At 39.9% G+C, this 21,446-nt stretch overlaps 3 protein-coding genes across 3 annotated transcripts; 1 reads left to right on the top strand and 2 right to left on the bottom strand.

Annotated features, from left to right (window-relative positions):
- Positions 1–1,690: 1,690 nt before the first annotated feature.
- On the bottom strand, positions 1,691–12,846 carry LOC134651000 (exocyst complex component 3). The gene is made up of 12 exons (XM_063505972.1): positions 12,670–12,846; positions 12,019–12,167; positions 11,006–11,201; positions 9,498–9,752; positions 8,649–9,131; positions 7,991–8,173; positions 6,673–6,831; positions 5,759–5,866; positions 5,092–5,271; positions 3,656–3,901; positions 2,736–2,882; positions 1,691–1,940 (listed from the first exon to the last, which is right to left on the bottom strand). Exons 1-12 carry the CDS (start codon positions 12,772–12,774, stop codon positions 1,692–1,694), a joined length of 2,460 nt encoding a protein of 819 aa, XP_063362042.1. The 5' UTR covers positions 12,775–12,846; the 3' UTR covers position 1,691.
- A 638-nt stretch (positions 12,847–13,484) lies between these two features.
- LOC134650989 (UDP-N-acetylglucosamine--dolichyl-phosphate N-acetylglucosaminephosphotransferase) lies at positions 13,485–15,965 on the top strand. The gene is made up of 5 exons (XM_063505960.1): positions 13,485–13,663; positions 13,854–13,968; positions 14,100–14,313; positions 14,954–15,185; positions 15,445–15,965. The coding sequence occupies exons 1-5, from the start codon at positions 13,524–13,526 to the stop codon at positions 15,929–15,931; spliced, it is 1,188 nt and encodes a 395-aa protein (XP_063362030.1). The 5' UTR covers positions 13,485–13,523; the 3' UTR covers positions 15,932–15,965.
- Positions 15,966–18,374: 2,409 nt separating this feature from the next.
- LOC134650980 (vacuolar protein sorting-associated protein 54) lies at positions 18,375–21,426 on the bottom strand. The gene is made up of 2 exons (XM_063505949.1): positions 21,127–21,426; positions 18,375–21,049 (listed from the first exon to the last, which is right to left on the bottom strand). The coding sequence occupies exons 1-2, from the start codon at positions 21,222–21,224 to the stop codon at positions 18,490–18,492; spliced, it is 2,658 nt and encodes an 885-aa protein (XP_063362019.1). The 5' UTR covers positions 21,225–21,426; the 3' UTR covers positions 18,375–18,489.
- Between the last annotated feature and the right edge of the window lie 20 nt (positions 21,427–21,446).

Below are 21,446 nucleotides of genomic sequence, written 5' to 3'. Positions count from 1 at the left end.
ATATATACTAAGTTTATTCATAAATTCTAAAATAAACTAGATATGTACTTAATAATCGCTCTAAGCAGAGTTAGCAGAGACACCGCGACACGATAGGGATAAGTTATGTATTTAATTTGATGATGAATAATTCATGAATATTCAAAAATACAATAGGTAGGTATTACCAGGGTCCCGTTTCTTAGTTCCACTTGTATTACAAGTTACAAGGTTTTGAGAAACGGGCCGCTGATATCGTCTAACAAACATGGAACATACAGAAAAGTATGACCTTGAGACCTTACTTCGCTCGGTCAATGATAAACTTTAACCCGTATTATCGTGAATGCAATATTCTTAATTTTTTGTAAAGATTACACAATTTCACAATACTTAACACTTATCTTATTATAGTTATGTTTATGGCGTACTTACTCAGGGTCCGTCACTCGGGGATGAGACTGCTTATAATTTATAATATTCCCAAAGACGTCGACATCCTGTTGGGAAATAGATTAATATCAATAATCTTGAAGAAATCAATACCACGTAGGGTAGAGTTCATAAACATCTTTAAAAGCCAACGTTCCAAAAATATATTTACACGATCGTATTGTCAGTGTCTTAAAGGCGTGTTAACATATTTTTGGAACGTTAGAACGTTTAAAAGTGGTAAAATCGGTTACTTACACAGTTTCGCTGTCTATCTAGCTGGGAATTAAATATGTTAATTTAAAAAAGCCACGGATTTTAACTAGAAATATTTGTATTTATTATACGTGTAACTACATTTTCAATAAGTTTTTATTATATCATTTGTCTTAATTATGATTAAACGTTACTAAATAATATAACATTGAACATAATCAATTGAACCGTCCTATATCAAGAATTATATTACAAGAGCCCATACCATGAGTCACTGACAGCGTCAAAACTGACATAATATAACGTCTCGCTTGCGCTTATATGCGAGTACGAGCGAGATGCATAGAAAGTAAATTACGTTCTCGATGGCGTTTATGTCAGTGCTAAACTGGTGGTAGCCACATATGTCCCTTGGAAATATGCTCTTTTCGTGCACTTCATTTAGGCACATATGTGTAATGCAGTGGTTCCTAACCTTTTCAGTCCGGTCACCCCTATGACTAACTAGGGAACTTGATTTTACTTTTTTTTGATTGGCAGGAGCCAATGGTGATAAAAAATAAAACGTGTACGTTTGTTGTATCGTTATATTAGGTTAGCTTCTTTACCCCCGTAAAATACCAGTTTTACCCCCACGGGGGTAATTACCCCCAGGTTAGGAACCACTGGTGTAATGTGTATGTGTAGCCCGGTGCATTTTTAGGGTTCCGTACCCAAAGGGTAAAAACGGGACCCTATTACTAAGACTCCGCTGTCCGTCCGTCCGTCCGTCTGTCACCAGGCTGTATCTCACGAACCGTGATAGCTAGACAGTTGAAATTTTCACAGATGATGTATTTCTGTTGCCGCTATAACAACAAATACTAAAAACAGAATAAAATGAAGATTTCAGTGGGGCTCCCATACAACAAACGTGATTTTTGACCGAAGTTAAGCAACGTCGGGCGGGGTCAGTACTTGGATGGGTGACCGTTTTTTTGCTTGTTTTGCTCTATTCTTTGTTGATGGTGCGGAACCCTCCGTGCGCGAGTCCGACTCGCACTTGACCGGTTTTTGTTATTATATTACAAAGTGAACCGCTCCAACAGCCTATCGCTAAACGTGATGTCCTTGAAGAAGTCGTGCATGGTGGTGGGTCTCGGCTTGGCGCGGGTGCCGAGCACGTGCGCCGCGGTGTCGCGCACGTGCGCGCGCGGCACGTCGCCGCGCAGCGCCAGCAGCCGCACCAGCTGCTCCTCCGACATGTTGGGGCACTTGTCCAGCACGCCGTGCAGGTCCAGCGAGAGCATCTCGATGTCCTGGCAGCGGAGGACCTGCATGAGAAACGGTATTAGCGTGGCTTGCACAAACAACCATACTCCTAACTGTCCATCGTTGGACCTTATGCCTTTTGTAATAAGGTTTACCGATGGACAGTTAACAGTGTGGGCGATGGTACCACAAATTTACCCCCTTGTCCATAAAACTTTACGAGCCTGAATTAGTTAAATGGTTTTATCCCTTTCGTACAAATACATAAGTCAAAATGACAGATAAAGACAGACGATTCATAGCTAATTCAGTGTTGTAATGCGTTTATGAATAACGCCAATAGGCTCTAATTTATATTTTCTGTTTACGAAAGTTTAAGAATTGGTGCATCATGGTTTGGTAATAATAATATAATAAAAAGTTCTTTATTTCTCATCTTCAAAAAGCAAAACGGCCAAGGCACATATTTTGACTAAGGTGTAGAGCAGTGGTTCCTAACCTGGGGGTAATTACCCCCGTAGGGGTAAAAACTGGTATGTTACGGGGGTAATAAGCTAACCTAATTTAACAATAGTTGTATTGTTTGTTGAAACGTACACGTTTTATTTTTTATTACCATTGGAAGAAGGGGTAAAATCAGGTTCCCTAGTTAGTCATAGGGGTGACCGGACTGAAAAGGTTAGGAACCACTGGTGTAGAGTTTGTGAAGTTAGGGCTTTAAGCTTAAGCTAAGCTTGGCTCTACAAGAGATCCGATTACTTTTTGACAGTGCGAGCCTTATAGTTTCGTCTTGGCAACATTTTACTTGAAAATGTTTTTGGTGGGATAAGCATGACCCGAAATGTACAAGATCTCACCTCAGCCAAAGAGCTGATGACCTCAAAAGGCCAGTCCACGTTGACCCCCTCGGCGCCGATCCTCCGGAAGAAGGACCGTATTTGGTTCGCCTCCTTCACGACCTTCGTCGCTGCCTGCTGCGCTTCTTCGACAGTTTTGAAAGTCACCTGGGTTACGACAATATTCGGGATAAGTTATTGGAGAAACATAAGAAGCTTGTTGTAGAGATTATTTGAATTAAACCTGAAGAAAAAAAACATTTATTCCGACTGTACTTTAGGCTAGAACTTAACCAGGCCTTCACTTTTCCGTTCCCATAAACTGTAGTTGGGACACCACCTTTAGGTAATCATGTAATTGTCTAGATTATTTAATAGGCCCAAATTCAAAGAAGTTGAAATTGATTTAACATTTGAATACAGAGAAGAGAAGAAGAGGAGGGGAAGGGGGTCGCTTTTCGGTGAAGGAAAACATCGCGAGGAAGCCGGACTAATCCCAATACGGGCCTAGTTTACCCTCTGGGTTGGAAGGTCAGATGGCAGTCGCTTTTCGTAAAAACTAGTGCCCACGCCAATTACTGGGATTAGTTGCCAAGCGGACCCCAGGCTTCCATGAGCCGTGGCAAAATGCCCGGACATCGCGAGGAAGATCACAGACAAGAGAAGGGGGTCGTCCAATTTCCGTCAAATTCTAGTTTTTTTTTTATATTTAACTAGCGACCCGCCCCGGCTTTGCATGGGTTAACAAATTATACATAAACCTTCCCCTTGAATCAATCTATCTAGAAAAAACCGCATCAAAATCCGTTGCGTAGTTTTAAAGATCTAAGCATACATAGGGACAGACAGACAGCGGGAAGCGACTTTGTTTTATACTATGTAGTGATGGTGATAAATTGTTCCCTTAGCTGTTGATTTAATAAAGTTTTAATTTAACCTACCTTCTTAGACAGCATGGCGGTTATATATTTCTTGTACACCAAATTCTGCGCTTCATTTATCACATATTCAAAGTTTTTCTCCCTCAAATGGTTATAGTCCTGGAAGTAGTCTTCCAAAGTGACGCAAATGGTGTCGACCGGGATAGAAGACGGCAGCCATTTTGTTGTGAACAGGTCGTCGAAATGGACCTCGAGGTCCAGAAATGCCTCGTCGAGGAGGAATCGGGCGGCTTCGTCTCTTAGTTTCTGTAAATAAATCGGGTTTTTACTTCTCATAATAAGTTAGCTTCATGAATGAGTAATTAATTATTAAATTTTTATGCTCCAATCCAATACACAAATATAACTTACTAGCGACCTGCCCCGGCTTCGCACGGGTTAACAAATAATACACAAACCTTCCTCTTGAATCACTCTATTTAAAAAAAAAAGCGGCCAAGTGCGAGTCGGACTCGCCCATGAAGGGTTCCGTATTTAGGCGATTTATGACGTATTAAAAAAAAACTACTTGCTAGATCTCGTTCAAACCAATTTTCGGTGGAAGTTTACATGGTAATGTACATCATATATTTTTTGTAGTTTTATCATTCTCTTATTTTAGAAGTTAGGGGGGGGGGGGGGGGGGACACATTTTACCACTTTGGAAGTGTCTCTCGCGCAAACTATTCAGTTTAGAAAAAAATGATATTAGAAACCTCAATATCATTTTTGAAGACCTATCCATAGATACCCCACACGTATGGGTTTGATTAAAAAAAAATTTGAGTTTCAGTTCGAAGTATGGGGAACCCCAAAAATTTATAGTTTTTTTTCTATTTTTGTGTGAAAATCTTAATGCGGTTCACAGAATACATCTACTTACCAAGTTTCAACAGTATAGTTCTTATAGTTTCGGAGAAAAGTGGCTGTGACATACGGACGGACAGACAGACGGACAGACAGACAGACAGACAGACAGACAGACAGACAGACAGACAGACAGACACACAGACATGACGAATCTATAAGGGTTCCGTTTTTTGCCATTTGGCTACGGAACCCTAAAAAACGCGTTAAAGATCTAAGCATACATAGAGCGGGAAGCGACTTTGTTTTATACTATTGTAGTGATTTGAAAACTGGCTTTGCAATTGATCCAATAGCCACAACCCACGGAGTGGCTGAACCACCTTTATCGCCCTGGTTCACTGTGTACGTGTGGCTCACTCTGTACCTAGAATGTGTCGAGCAGGGTGTCGAACTTGCGCTCGGCAGGTGCATCGTACCGGACCAGGGGCCAGTGTCAAATACCGCGGTTCACTGTGTCAGTGTGGCTCACTGTTACCTGGAATGTGTCAAGCAGGGTGTCGAACTTGCACTCGGTGGGCGCGGCGTGCCGACCCGGAGGCCAGTGTCTAACACCGCGGTTCACTGTGTCCGAGTGGCTCACTGTGTACCTGGAATGTGTTGAGCAGGGTGTCGAACTTGCGCTCGGCGGGTGCATCGTGCCGGCCCGGGGGCCAGTGCCTGGCTTGTGTCTGCTGGGCGAGGCGGACCATCTGTTCACTGTTGTTGACTATTGTGATCATGTGGTGGGTGAAGTAGGCGCAGCGGGAGCGGTCGGAGAAGTGACTATTCTGTAACAATCAAGGTGTTATATATAGCTCAGAACTGTCAGGCATACGCGGTTGTCAATGCAGATCTGCAGGACGCTCTGGTCGGAGTGTAAGCGATGTCGTATAGCGATGTTCCGCTCGCACATGGTGGCCGCATGCGGATCGCATGCAAATATTAAGACCGCCTTAAGAGGCAGTAAGGCCGCAGGGTCAGATATGTTCTCTAGTGGTCACTACGTTCGGACTCGTTAAAACCAATAATTAGATAGATCTGGCCAAGATCGCAGTTCTCTGTAGACGTTTTTAAGGGGTTCTTTGCCCTGGCAGTGAACGCCTGCCTTCGTGTAACACCTATGGTCGGAAAGGTTAGAATTATTAAATCTATCAATTTACTCTCTACTCTTAGGTACAACGGGCTGCAAAAGTGCATACCCACTTTATGAATAGAATTCGAAGGGTATGCACTTTTGCAGCTGGTTGTACAATCAATATGTAACATTATTAATACCTTGAACTGAAGTACACCTTCTCTGTACATGTTGCCATAGCGCGTCACTTGCTCGATACTGAGCATCAACGCTTTGAACGTGATCTCCTTACTTATGGTTTGAGTAACCTGTGAACAATAATGTCATTTAGAAAATCATTCGAGTTCGTTTTTTTAGCTTAGAAATAAGGTAAACAATCTTGACGTGTCTTTTTATTGAAAAACACGTTTTAAAAATAAATAATGGCAAATATGTAACAATATGTAATTATTATTAATTATTAAGACTGTTTGTTTCTCAATAAAAAAAAAAAAAAAAAAATTATGAATCTAATACGATCATTTATATTCTTCTGCTTTCATAAGTAATATTTAGTTACTGATTTTTAAAAAGCGTTTCGTTTTCGTTTATTTCTAATGCTAAAAAATAAAACTATAACACTTGGCAATTAGTAGAACATATTATGTGGCTCTACTTCAGTTTTTGTTCCACTCTGTGTAGTTGAGTATCTCATCTGTAGGATCTGGCAGGTCATCTGAAAGATGATATATGGTGTGTGGTATCCCTTCGAATCCATGTCAAGCTCACCTGTAGGTTCTAATAAATTATCTGGAATGTGGCTCCACTTGAGTAGCGCAATCTCCGTTACTTTCAGCTTTTTATTTAGTTTGTAGGTACATTGGCTTTATTTAAGAAGAGTTAGCTGTACCTGCAAGTTTTGGTCAATCATTTGAAAGTATATGGTATGTGTAGGAATGTGGATCTAATAAGGTTGCCGCTCTGCTACATGCAGTGGAGACGGTGGAGTAACTACCCAGCAGATTCCACCTAAATGTAGTAGAGCAGCTCACCTGTAAGTCTGGTCGATCATCTGGAATGTGGCTTAACATCAGTTCAGGGTTTCCATTTTATTCTATGTAGTGGAGTAACTTACCTGCAGGTTCTGATCGATCATTTGGAATATGATGACCGGCGCGTGTGTGTGGTACGCGTTGGAATGTGGCTCTACTTCGGGCGCGCGGTCTCCGTTCCATTCGGCTCTTTCTGACTCGAGTGTCTTCTCCATCCATTCCATGTAGTTGCTTTCCATTTTCTGTAATCAAGATATGAATTTATACTACCTTTAGTTCATAGTTTAGGGACAATAAGAGTTAGGAAAGGTCTTCAGAGACCATTTTGGCGTGGAAGTCTGCTTCCACGCCAAAATGGTCTCAAACGATCAGGTAGCTGTCCTCAATGCCCTATTTGAAAAATCAATTTCATATAGTATTATACACTATTAGAGCTCATTTAGGCGGCGAGCGAACTCGCATGCGATTTTAGTTACATTGCGGACTATTGAGGTTACAACAATTCAGCCGACCGATCAAATAACGCAATGTAATTAAACTCGCATGCGAGTTCTCGCACCGTCTAAATGAGCCCTTATATAGATAGGTATACCTAGTTTCAACACCCAGGATAGTCACATACCTACTGTCTGACCAATCACAAGCTATATACACCGTCTAGAAACAAACCTGCAGATACTCGTCGCACACGTCCTGCAGGCTCTCCTCGCTGAGCAGCGGCGGCAGCGTGGACACGTCGATGTTGAGCTCCGGGCTGCCCATCAGCTCGGTGCCCGGGTACATGTTCAACACCCAGGATAGTCACATACTGTCTGACCAGTCACAAGCTGTATATACACCGTGTGAACAAACCTGCAGATACTCGTCGCACACGTCCTGCAGGCTCTCCTCGCTGAGCAGCGGCGGCAGCGTGGACACGTCGATGTTGAGCTCCGGGCTGCCCATCAGCTCGGTGCCCGGGTACATGTTCAACACCCAGGATAGTCACATACTGTCTGACCAGTCACAAGCTGTATATACACCGTGTGAACAAACCTGCAGATACTCGTCGCACACGTCCTGCAGGCTCTCCTCGCTGAGCAGCGGCGGCAGCGTGGACACGTCGATGTTGAGCTCCGGGCTGCCCATCAGCTCGGTGCCCGGGTACATGTTCAACACCCAGGATAGTCACATACTGTCTGACCAGTCACAAGCTGTATATACACCGTGTGAACAAACCTGCAGATACTCGTCGCACACGTCCTGCAGGCTCTCCTCGCTGAGCAGCGGCGGCAGCGTGGACACGTCGATGTTGAGCTCCGGGCTGCCCATCAGCTCGGTGCCCGGGTACATGTTCAACACCCAGGATAGTCACATACTGTCTGACCAGTCACAAGCTGTATATACACCGTGTGAACAAACCTGCAGATACTCGTCGCACACGTCCTGCAGGCTCTCCTCGCTGAGCAGCGGCGGCAGCGTGGACACGTCGATGTTGAGCTCCGGGCTGCCCATCAGCTCGGTGCCCGGGTACGTGTTCAACACCCAGGACAGCAGGGTCACGTATTCGTTGCCTTCTAGACCGCTGTCGACTACGCCTTGGAGCTGAAATTATTGGTAAATTAAAGAACGTTGCTTAATGCTTTTGTGAATTTGATCAATGGATAATTAATAATTGGTGTATTGACAAAGGTCTTGAAATTAAAGAGAGGCGAATGGATGGATCAATGAACATGGGTACAAAAGGAAAATACGGCAGTGTCTTCACGGCCCTCAAATCTTCTAGAATCAACTGCCTAGTTAGTTCCAAGTATTTGACAAGCCACAGCTTGTTGTAATGCCGTTCGACGCGGTTCCTAGATATGTATAAAAGACTTACGCTTGAAGAAAGGCAGGTGTGGTACATGTTGACATATTTATTCACAATATCGTAATGCGGCGGGAAGCACGGGACACACAGCGTCTTGACCACCCTCAAATCTTATAAAATCAGCTGCCTAGTCAACTCCAAGTATTTGACAAGCCACAGCTTGTTGTAATCCTGTTCAACGCGGTTTCTAGATATGTATAGAAGACTTACGCTTGAAGAGAGGCAGGTGTGGTACATGTTGACGTATTTATTCACAATATCGTAATGCGGCGGGAAGCACGGCACACACAGCGTCTTGACCACCCTCAAATCTTCTAAAATCAGCTGCCTAGTCAACTCCAAGTATTTGACAAGCCACAGCTTGTTGTAATCCCGTTCAACGCGGTTTCTAGATACGTATAAAAGACTTACGCTTGAAGAGAGGCAGGTGTGGTACATGTTGACGTATTTATTCACAATATCGTAATGCGGCGGGAAGCACGGCACACACAGCGTCTTGACCACCCTCAAATCTTCCAGAATCAGCTGTCTAGTAAGTTCCAAGTATTTGACGAGCCACAGCTTGTTGTCCTCGCGCTCGTCGACGCGCGTGCCCTCGGTGCGCTGCGCGACGGCGCGCTCCAGCTCCTCGAAGGCGACGGTGCGCCAGCGCTTGGGCCGCCCGGGAGGCATGAAGCCCGTTTGGTCTTGTTGCTGAAACAAAAAACAACCGAATTGAGAACCTCTTTGGAAATTTGGAAGTTGGTGAACAGAGCATGGGATTTTACAGCCGCTTCTGACCTATCTCACAAATTTACAAATTCACCATTTAGCATTTTCTACTAACCATAGAACTATACAGGAATGCAAATTCAGCATACAACAAACGTGATTTTGGACCGAAGTTAAGCAATGTCGGGCGGGGTCAGTGCTTGGATGGGTGACCGTTTTTTTGCTTGTTTTGCTCTATTTTTTGTTGATGGTGCGGAACCCTCCATGCGCGAGTCCGACTCGCACTTGGCCGGTTTTTTTTTATGCTGCGCGCCTCGAGTCTTGTAGCGGCCTCGCACGCACACCTACCTCGAGCGCCATCTGGTCCCTCTTCTCCTCCCTCTCAATAATCCTGAGCGCGGTGACTATAACCGTGGGCTCCTTGCGCACAGTATTGAGGGTCCGCGCTAGGATCAGCTTGATCTGCTTCTCCAGCGAGTTGGAGACCATCTCCACATCCTCGAAGTAAGCTTTGAGCATGATCTTGTCGTGTGAGGACTGGTTGGGGAGACGATGCAGCTCGTAGAGAAGGTCGTCGCGGGAGTTCTCTAGGTCGTTGAGGCACTGGAACAGAGGAAATAGGATAGATTCGGATACGAACTGAGGGCAATCTAATTTGGACCTTAAAGTGTAGTGTTAAGGTTGAAATTTTATTGATATTCTGGGAAAGGGTTAAATTTACTTTTCACGTCAAATGCAAAGTTTTGGTCCATTATGGTGCCTTCTTAAATAGTAGGACGGCTGAACATCGCAAATGGCCAAAATTACCAAAATGGATTCATAGATTGTAGGCTGTATTAATATCCACCAATAATAATAATACCAACGGTCACTTAAGAATGTTGCTTTTGGTACAACGAAAGTTGCTTCTGAAACCACGATTTATTGGTTATTTAAATATCTTTCATATGATATATCATTTGTTTAAAAATATTAAGTAGTTTTTGATCTACCTACACTATACAGTACAGCGTCCTCAGTCGCGCCCGCGCCCATTAGTAACCGAGCGCGCGCCGCGAGATACGCCGCGACCGCGGTAAAATCATCATAGTTTGCTTATTTATTATCTGATTCACAAAATTCAAGAAGTAACGTATAGCTTATTAGTGTACCTAAATGATTTATATGACACAATTTTCATCTAAGTGGCCGTTGTCATTGTGTTTTTTGGGCTACAAAAAAAGACAAATGTTATGTTTTCAGATTTTTGTAAATAAAAAAATAATTAGTGAAATTACACTTTTCATTACATAGCATGTTTTATTCTACATTTCATCAGCTTTCATAGGACACCTCACTTTTTAAAATCTGATAAGAACTTGCCGAGTAATTATCTAAAATTTGAAACCCGGGACCGCCATCTTTGTGACGTCACAGCTAAGCCCCCCACAGTCTTAGAAAGTGACAAGTCATTATTTCGTACTCAGTACACTCTACCGAACACAACCATACCACTTGTCAGTAGTATACTGTCCAGTCACATCGATTAGTGTTGGAGGCCCCTTGGCCGCCGTACTATAAAGAATTTAAGGCACATGTTTACATTACATTTCCATTTGAGGTACCTACTGAGGTATCAGGGCAGTATAGTTCAGAGCAGCATTTCCCAATCTATGGATCGGCGACCCACCCATCGGCGATCGCGGTGGTTGGCGAGCAAATATTCAGTGGGCCCTGAAACTACTAGGGAGGGAACAACATTACCATTAATATTTTGCCCCCTTTTTTGTTAGGTGGGTCAAATCCGAGTCGAATTTGGGAACCACTGGTTCAGAGACAATATTGTGTATATCTATAGCTAGTGATAAATGACCTACCTGATGCGCATGCAGCAACTTCCCCTCCCCGATCCACTGCATGGTTTTAGCCACGCTATCTGGCACCGTGAATATATGCTTCAGGCTGTCCATGGCCGTCACGTACTGCGAGTGTCGCGAGTCCTCTTCTCTTACAGCTTGTAGCGACCCGACTAGTGGAGGCACGCCTTTTAGAAGCTCTTCTAATTCATCCATCCTAAAAAAGAATTGTGTTGGTTAGTTTCGTGGTTATTTTGTAAAGATAAGATAAAAGATAGTTTATTCAAGTAGGCATATTACAATGCGCTTATGAATATCAAATAAAGCTACACCGGCTCCAACCCTACACCTCTCTCTCGAGAATATTTAAATCAATCGCCCCTCAATTGGAAGAGGGATCCCAATATGGGACAGGCAACAAACTCGGCGGGACACATCTTCAAAACATTACATCTTATAATTGCATGTTGCATTAAGTGTAAATAAGAGAAAAATACAATTTAGATTACTATTGAATTGTGCCTATTTAACATCATTAATTCATCAACATATCTGCCCTTTATTTTATCACCCTCTGCTGAAATTAATTTATTTCCTAAGTGAAGCCTTTTAAATATATACCTACACAAACATTTTCAGAATGGTCAAAACATAAGTGGACATTCATATTTGATTTGCAAGTATCAGCTATAAGTTGCCTGTGCATTCATATATAATAATAATTTATAAACTTGTGAAAAGTAGGGCTACCCTAACATCTCAAGCTCTTCGTTGAATCCTGGCAATATTTTCATCACATTGTACAAGCCATCTCGCCAGGAAAATAATGTGCAAAACAGGTTGGTCTGTGACAACCTGACTCGCCCGAGGCATCATGACCAAACCCTAAATCATTCCCGATTTTGTGTTTTATTGTTTATTGTAAAAAAGTTACTAAACTATACATTAAAAATAGGTAATAAACTCCAAATGTGCTTCGAAATATTAAAATATAAAATTTAGTGATTATGAATATAATGTAAAAAAAAACATACTTGAGACCAATTTGCTGCACATCATCAAGGCACTCCTGAAGCTGTTTCAACCCCACACTGACCCCGTCCAGCTTGCCCTGCACTGCGGACTTCAGCTGAGCCTCAATGGAGGCCTTCTTGTGAGTAATCCTCTTCTTGTACTGCTCAACCTGTGAAAACATCAGTTCAGTATGTTCTTACTTCTTAAAAGGTCAATTATATCAAAATTAACTAAGGATGTAATGAAAAACCACAAATTTCTAGTATCTAAACATTTTTAGTTTCACAAATAGATAGTTTAATCACAGAAAGAAACACGAATCATATCATTCATATCAAATAAACAATTAGGTAAAAAAAATTGGGGGCGGAGACAGGAAATTCACTGCAATCCTAATTCAACTTTAGTATTTTCCATGCTTCAATGAAATAATAATATATGTGTACGCTGTACGAATAATAAATAAAATAAATATGCTATATAGTTATTATTACACTTAGGGCCACTTGCATGGTGCAAGTTAAGTTCAGGGTTAGCCACTAACTCGGAGTTTATTAACTGTTAACATAGGGTTAAATTGTACTGGTAACTCCGGGTTAAACCGGTTAATCCCGAGTTAGTGGCTAAACCTGGATGGCGCAAGTGGCCTTTATAACACAGTAATAACAAACCTTTTCTAGTTGACCTGGCCTTTGCATCATATTTATAACCATTTTTTCTGCTGCTGCTTTGGCTTCTTCTTCTATTTCGTCCATAGTAGACAAACTGATGCTCATTGTATCTGGAAACTAATATTTGTTCTAGCTGTATTATGAAAACCAGCAGAAATTCAGTAAATATCTTCAGATACTATGATGTCATTCCCTTTTTAAATGCTAATAGATCTCAAGTTTATTTAATAGTTTTATCTCACACACAGTATACACACGCATTCAAGAAAACAAACAATAAATCATTTCCTATGATTTTTTTGCGATAATGTTCATAAATCCGTTCCGAAAAGTTGTATTTTGGCTTACAACTTTTCAGTAATTAATTTTGACATTTTTGACAGCTGACAATTACAAGTTTGAACCATCACCTAGATAAAAAGTCTAATTCGGTTATCATAGCTGCGTTTTTATGACTAAGTGAAATATCATTAAAAAAAATAGACGCACATTCTGATTTTTTTCCGAATCGACTTTTATGTTGAATGATCTCTTAATGGAAACAGTAAGCCATTTTAGAAATTAAGTTAAATTTATGTATTATTACTTCATAGTTTTCTAGGGTTATTTATATATTGTCCAATTTTTATTGTTTAATGTTAACATAATCTTAGTTTTAGAACGACTGTCATAAACGTCAATATCGTCAATAACGTCAATAACATGCCAATGACACTGACACATGTTTGTGACGTTTGTGATATCACTACAGCGGTGTATGAACTATTGCTATCATTTTTGTTAGAATGTAGAATTTTAAACTGAATATATAAAATAATATAATTTAAACAAAAACATAGGGAATAAAAAACAATATGTGGTCTATAATAATTTTAGTAATATTCTCGATTATTGCTTTTCTGATTACCGATGAATTGATACCAAATTTGAAGGAATTGTTCATAAAAGCTGGTTTAGGTGGCATAGATTTATGTAAAACCAGCAAGCAGAAAATGTAAGTAATTATTCGAATTGATACCCATAACTTTATAAAGCTTTTATACCTTACTTTAACTATTTCTTAAATTGTTTATTTATAATTATAATCTTGAACTCTTGAACTTTGCTTATAATTAGTATATCATTAATCATTATGGTTTATCTTGTTAGCTGTATATTTCATCAGATTAACCGTTTGTTTCCAGCCCTGAAGCATTGGGAGTAGTCTCGGGATGTGTTTTCCTGGTGACATGTTTCTTATTCATTCCTATAGTTTTTGGCAATAGCCTTATGGACACTGCAAATTTTCCTCATAATGAAGTAAGTGTTTTATTAGTATTTAAAGCTATAGTTTCACCTTTGTAGTAAGTTTAAAATATGCCTCTAGTACAAATAAAAAAAAAAGTTACTCAAGTATAATTTGTATCTGTATTAACTGTGTGTGTTTGTAGTTTGCAGAATTGTTAGCAGCCCTCCTGTCCATATGCTGCATGCTGCTGCTAGGGTTCGCAGACGATGTGTTAGACCTGCGGTGGCGCTACAAGTTACTGCTGCCGACTATAGCATCCCTGCCATTGCTGGTGGTCTACTATGTCAATTTCAACTCCACTACATTTATTGTGCCAATGCCTTTGAGGCAATGGCTTGGAGTATCAATAAATATTGGTTAGTATTTTTAAAGACAAGTTAATAGTTAAGACTTCATTTTCATACAAATATGCATTCCTCTGAAATAAACATATTGACCAAATTATTTGTAAATAGAGTATGATCTGATTATAATTTGCTTATTTTGAGTATATTGATTGTGTGTGGAATGCAATACAGATTATTGCTATATTGTTTAGGTTTATTATGCAGCTTCACATAGTTAGTTTGCATTACGAAAATCCACTGTAGCTATGTATACTTAATCTATAAATGAATTCTCAAAATTTACCTACCTAACAAGAAAAAAAAAACCGGTTGCACTCTGGAAGTGCCGGTAGAAGTGAAAACTCAATGAGTAGTGCAAAATGTCTGCAGCACTATGTATAATTGAGGTTAACGCCATGTAGCGTTATTTCGTCGCGTTACTTAAAACCCCTAAGCACATCACTGTTAGTACTCGAGTTATATTATTACCAGTTAGAGGGAAACTCACTAGATGGCATTTAAATAAATAAAGAAAAACTCAATGACATTGTAACAGTTTTTCGATCAGTGCACAGAAAGCCCACCTCAAAAAGTGCACAGCGCCGCTAAAGAAGTTTTCACTTTAAAAATTGTTAACATGTTTTCAAGACATTGACATATTCTGTTTCAGGGTTTCTCTACTACATCTACATGGGAATGTTGGCAGTATTCTGCACAAACGCCATCAACATCCTAGCTGGAATCAACGGCCTGGAGGTCGGCCAGTCCGTGGTCATCGCCATCTCCATCATCATCTTTGACATCATCGAGTTGAGGGGAGACCAGTACAAGGCCCACACATTCTCACTGCATATCATGATACCTTACTTAACTACTGCACTAGCATTGCTGAAGCACAATTGGTAAGCAACCTCTTCATTAAAAAGTAAACCTTATTTGTTAAAACATAAAGTGCAATATAGACTTTACATCAAATTTTTGATATCATCGAGTTGAGTGGAGACCAGTAGGCCTAGCACATGATAGGCGCGACAGTATCTCGCCGCAAGATAGACTACCCGGGGACGTGTAGACTATCTCGCAGCGAGATATTTACTGTCGCGCCAATCATATGCTAGCCCGGCTGTACAGTATTTAAAAATAAATTCCATTTCCTTCCAGGTACCCATCCCGAGTGTTTGTAGGCGACACGTTTTGCTACGTCTCCGGCATGACCTTCGCCGTCGTCGCCATCCTGAGCCACTTCAGCAAGACAGTCATCCTCTTCTTCATACCACAAGTCATCAATTTCCTCTACTCAGTACCCCAGCTTTTCCACTTCATACCCTGCCCCCGCCATCGCCTCCCTAAATACAGCGCAGAGCTAGATTTACTACAACCTAGCAGAACTGTTATAGTTAAAAAGGAAATTAAATTTTTAGACTCTTTAATGCTTGAAATATTAACTTTGCTACGCTTAGTAGATAGAAAAGAAGACAATGAAAGCATAACCATAAACAATTTGACTTTAATAAATTTCTTTTTAATCAAACTTGGGCCTACGTCGGAGGTTAGATTGACGATAAATTTGATGCTCTTCCAAGTTTTGTGCACTTGCATCGCATTTCTAATAAGATATCCGTTGGCGTCATACTTTTATAACACGTAATTAGGTAAGCATATTTCCATTTAGTTTTAAGGTTGATAAAGTGTTGTTTTCGTTGCGTTATTTATATTTTATGAATATAATTTGTCATGTAATTAATCTCAGAATTTATATTTAAAACTGATCACAATCGTCGAAGCAGTTGACTAACCATATGTGAACCTTATTACTAATGGCATACGGTCTACTAGTAAATAGTCAATTGTTTTCGTACACTCAGCACCATTCATCATCAGTATCTGCCACCCTCTAATACTTTTCAGAATGGAGATAAATATCTACAGTTCTACATAATATAGTCATAAGTATATCTGTTTGTCAAGCTTTTTCAGAATATGAAATATTTTTGACGCGCAGTCTGGTCCGCTACTTGGGTGGTTACTGTACAAGTACAAACAGCAACGCTACTAACTGTACATTGGTGGACCTTATTACAAAAGGCATAAGGTCCACCGATGTACTTAACAGTGTGGGCGGTGGTACTATGTAACAGCAACACTCTTATCTGACCTCGGTGGACCTTATTACAAAAGGCATAAGGTCCACCGATGTACAGTTAACAGTGTGTGTGGGCGATGGTACTAACAACAACACTCTTATCTGACCTCGGTGTACCTTATCTTATGTATTTTTTAAGAAGTTTTACCTGGTTTCAATAATAATTTGTCAAAACAAATATTCATATAGGGAGATATTAAAATCAGACTTTGTTATACTTCAAGTGTTTAATTTAAAGAATTCCATACCTAATAAATAGTATTTCAGTTACAATCTGTAGGTTCACATTCACACACCTACGGGAATTCAGGCAAGATACGAAGTTGATAACGTTATAATTTAGACGTGAATGAAATTCTGTCTTGTCAGTCGCCTTGACTCATGTAAATATTGCTGATGGTGTAAGCTTATTTGCTGTTTTAAACCTTATATATGAGTAGTAAGGTCTATAATAGGAATAGGTACTTCTTGTTAGGTGAATTTGTGCTATGGAAGCTTGATAACACTTTCCCTATGGAATTTGGACTACAGCATTGTTATTGTTAACGATGAAGCAATATAGATACATCTATTTATGACATTTTTAAAGCACAATTGTTTTCCTACTAACGTTTTTTTCTGTACATCTCAACTTTATTTCACTGTTGTTTATAGGTAGGTATGTACCTACAGTCGACGTCAAAGATATGTTACACTTTTGCACCTTACTCCTTTATAAGGCGAAAAATGTAGGCACATCTTTGACGTTGACTGTACATAGATAAATAAGACTTCCTTGGGAATTTTCTGGAAAAGGGATAGTATTTAGGGATTGAATTCATTGTATTGTAAACTTCAAAGTTAAGGTCACAACTATGTGTAGATATATTTTATAACTTATGTCAATGGAACAAGGTGTAAAATACAACAAAACAAATTAGCCATTTCAACTGCAGTTAAATACCGACACCATACTTTCTAACAAGTCAAGATTAAGAAATAAACAGATCATTTCTATATACAGCATAAGCCGACTTACGGTCACCACACATTGGCGCTTCCATACTTAGGTACTAATTTAGTATGAGGGCTCGATCTATCATTTTTTTAGTTTAGGATCTGTACTTAAACCTATTAACTGTATGTAACGTAATTTACAAATAATGCTGGTAATTTACAAATAATGGTGCTGCTCTAGGCGTAGCGTTTTCAAGTAGGTACCTAAGTAAATAAAATTAAAGAGCGCCTATGAGTGGTGACCTGGCGGTCCTGAGTCTTTCATAAAGCAGGGTCTGTGAAAGGATTTTTTTTTGCTAGCCTATAATAGTGTCCCACTACTGGACAGAGGCCTCTCCCCTTATCTTCCACGACTCCCGACATAGCGCCTGCTCCGGCCAGTTACTGGGGAAATTACTGAGGAAATTAGATAAGTATAATTAACAGTATCAGTAATAAATACTGCTCCATGAGTAACAGCCGGAGTTCAAAAATGTACTTATATAATTGATTGCCGTTTATTTTAATTAATGTATGACGGTCGGCGTTAGCGACGAGTCTGCGTTTCGTGGCCGAAGCATTAGAAGGTATACATACGTGTTGAGGGAGATATTGCGACTTTGTGCAAAGTGATATAGGATTACAATATTGTTAACCGCATTAGTCTGTGTAGGTAGGTATTACGTGAATTATAGCACCGTTGTACTCTATTATAAGTACTTATTATATGTATCTATTATAGGATTATTTGGAGTTTAGTAAGAATTTAAATAAACATCAGGCGGTGTACCTACATAATAGCATTAAATTCAATTAATATTTGATTTAAAATTATCATTAAGTCGAGAAAAGTAAGATCTGCAATATTTGAGAATCATCCCTTCTCCCCACCCACTAGTGACTATCTGTTTCATTAATTATTCTAGATTTGACTACAATTGGGTAGACTTTTTGGATACAAAGGAATTCTAGATTTTGGCTAGCTTGCTAATAATAAATTTATTTATAAATACATTTTAAATAACCAAGCTTCTAATACATTATCGCATTTCTCTCAATAAATTCAATTTTATCAATACAGTTAACATTCAGTTTAGCCATATATCGTACAAAATATTGTCTTCAACGTCGTTTTCGTTGATGACCCGCAACGTCTTGAGGGTCTGCAGGTAGAAGGTCAGCTCGGAGGTGACCACGCCGTGCTGCGGACTGCCGTTCGCTACAATGTTCATCTTCGCCAACTGCTCTCTCAGTTTATCCTTAAAATTATCATGTACCCTTTTATAAATGTTTCTTATTTGTTCAATTGGCAATATATCTATCAACGCTTCATGCAATTTAACTAAGTGTTTAGAAATATTTCGGAATGTCTGCGAAGGAACTGGAGGTTTAGCGTCCCAGCCGGTCAGCTGCGAGCACAGCATGTTACTAACTATGAGGCATATCTTATTTTCTATTTCTTGCTTATGGCTAACAATATCATTCTGAATACTATCAAAGCCAGTCATTGACACCTCTTTTGACTGTAACTGGCTAAGCTGTTCCTTGATTATGGGCAGGAGCCACAGCAAGACCTGCAGAGACCTGGATACTAATGCTAAGTTTGAAGTGGAGATTGTTTTCAGGCCGGCACTCTGTATTGCACCCGCCCCCAACACCAGCTGACAACAGCGGGAGTTGAACAGTCTAGTCAACTCTAACATGCAGTGGATCAAGTACTGGACTATGACTGGAGACTGCTTTGTCGCATCACAGTATTCTAGAAGGATTTTAATCAACAGCTGCACAGTGCCTACGACTGCATAATTTTCTTTATTTATAACTAAGAATTTTCCATCAGATTTAATAGTTTCATATAGTTTTGTAGAAATATCGTTAGAATTAGATATTTTGTCAATCAATTGTTGAAGTTCAACAGGGACGTCAGCACTTTTCCAACGTTCAGCATTGAGCATAATTGTCAGTTGACTTCTTCTGTCCGAATGTAAATTTTGAACATATTTCATAGCAAAGCTCCTCAGTGCCAATTTCATTGAATTGCTGTTGTGGCCAGTCATTTTTTCCAACTCATCTGAGAAATTCTCAATTAGCGTTGAAAGTTTGGATAACTGAGTCAAATCTGAGAACACAAAGTCTTTATCAGATTTGGTGACAATGAGATTAGCACATCTCTCATTGCTGTAGTCTGATAATGAAACAATCATTTTGTCCAACTTTTCTTCTACAGATAAGAGCTCTTCATGGGTCCACATTTCTTCACTCTCATTTCCTGTCACATCATCCATTTGGCTGATTTCTATTACTAAATCTCTTAAACACAAGATCCTTTTAAATAACGTAATTAAGTTTGGAGTAACTTTTTGGAGAAATACAATACTTTCATTGCACATTAACCATGTGTTGTCTGCATTAGATCCTCTTAGAACTACCTCCATGTTGCCATCTCTTTCTGATACTATCTCTATTACACATTGCTTGATTGTAGCCTGAATTGTGGTCATAGCCTCCATTTTAAAAGTATCTATAAAGTCAAATTCTTTTAATCTTAGTATACCAGAAACTATAGACACAATTTTATCCCTTTCTGGTATATCTGTGAGGTCAATGGGGGGTCTATTTAAATCTGTCACTATAAATCTTTGGAATTCATTGCTTAACATTTTATGAATTAATCTTTTCATTTCAGTCAACTGTGGTGACAAATGTCGGAACGCCTGGATCCTCGCAAGTTGAGTGGAAAGCACTTTTTGCGTGGAACTGATCAAGTCCAAGGCAGCTACATAGTCTGAAGTACTCAAGAGCAGCTGGATCATGGGTTGGGTTTGCTGGACTGTGCCTATTAGCTTAAGTAGTTCATGTACATTATTTAAGTTTTCATTTATCCTTGTGAGGCTAACCAGTTTTAAAGGATTCTCAGTTAGATTGCTTTTAACTGCATGAATATTGCTACGGGTCGACCGCACAGTCTTCACTGCCCGGGCCATTTGCTCCATAATAGTGTCATGTGACAGCATAGCATGGAAAAATGCATCAGATTTCTGTGCAACTTGCTTTGAAATCTTCATCTCTATAAAATCCAGGTATGTACTGAGCGTCTCTTGCAAGGAGCGAACAGCCGCACTTGGGTCTTGAGAATCCACAAGGTTCGGAAAAACTTTGCTAAACACATTTGGATTGTGTAACTCAAACGTCTGTTCATAGAATATCTCAGGAACCTCACAATTCGTTTCAACTACAGGGGTTTTAACTTTAACAGCTAGGTTTTCTTTAAGTTTGCAATGTCTTCTGTGCCGTCTGACAATTCTTTTACAATATGCCTCAAAATGTAACAATGTTATTTCTGGCAGATAAGGACTAGGCTGTATATCTACTTTATCTACAAACCCATCTCCCCATATTTTAGTAAAAAAGTTACTCTGCTTCCCTCTGTTAGGATCATTTAATACTGCAGGGAGGTTTTGAGATGATGAATAGAATGTCCAGTCATCCTCCACTTCGTCCTTGGCGAACAGGTGGTACTCCCTTACGTGATACTTGAATCCTGCCTTCCGTAAATCTCCAAACTGCAGCGAGGCACAAATCCCATTAGGTCCATATTGACATAAGATAATGGAGCCTTCCTTAATACTGTGCTTGTCTTGAATGTGCCTGGAAAAGAGACGAATATAATAAGATTCATGAATATAAAAAAACATTAGTAGTTTAACAACATATAATATAGAAACCTTTCAAATTCCGTAGTGGTGCTGAACAGAAGATTGGGGCAATGTACACAGTTCTGCCAGGTTGGCGTTTTCTTACAGAGCGTGATATTGTCCTCCATAACATGTTTGTCGCCACGCCCAATATATAATATTTGAGGCAACCTAATTTAATATTGTGTATTATCATCTAGTATTTCACATTTCCGTAATCCAGATCACGATACCATAGCAAGTCAGAAAATGACAAATGACATCAATGCAATGACATGAGCTAGTGACGAACGAAACGAAACGTAGATACGAAATGTCAAAGTGACAGCTTTGGGTTGCCATAATTACGT

Source organism: Cydia amplana, chromosome 1, assembly GCF_948474715.1.
Source record: "Cydia amplana chromosome 1, ilCydAmpl1.1, whole genome shotgun sequence".
Classification (NCBI taxonomy): domain Eukaryota; kingdom Metazoa; phylum Arthropoda; class Insecta; order Lepidoptera; family Tortricidae; genus Cydia; species Cydia amplana.
The sequence above is the reverse complement of the archived record's forward strand: the minus strand, read 5'-3'. Positions and strand labels throughout refer to the sequence as shown.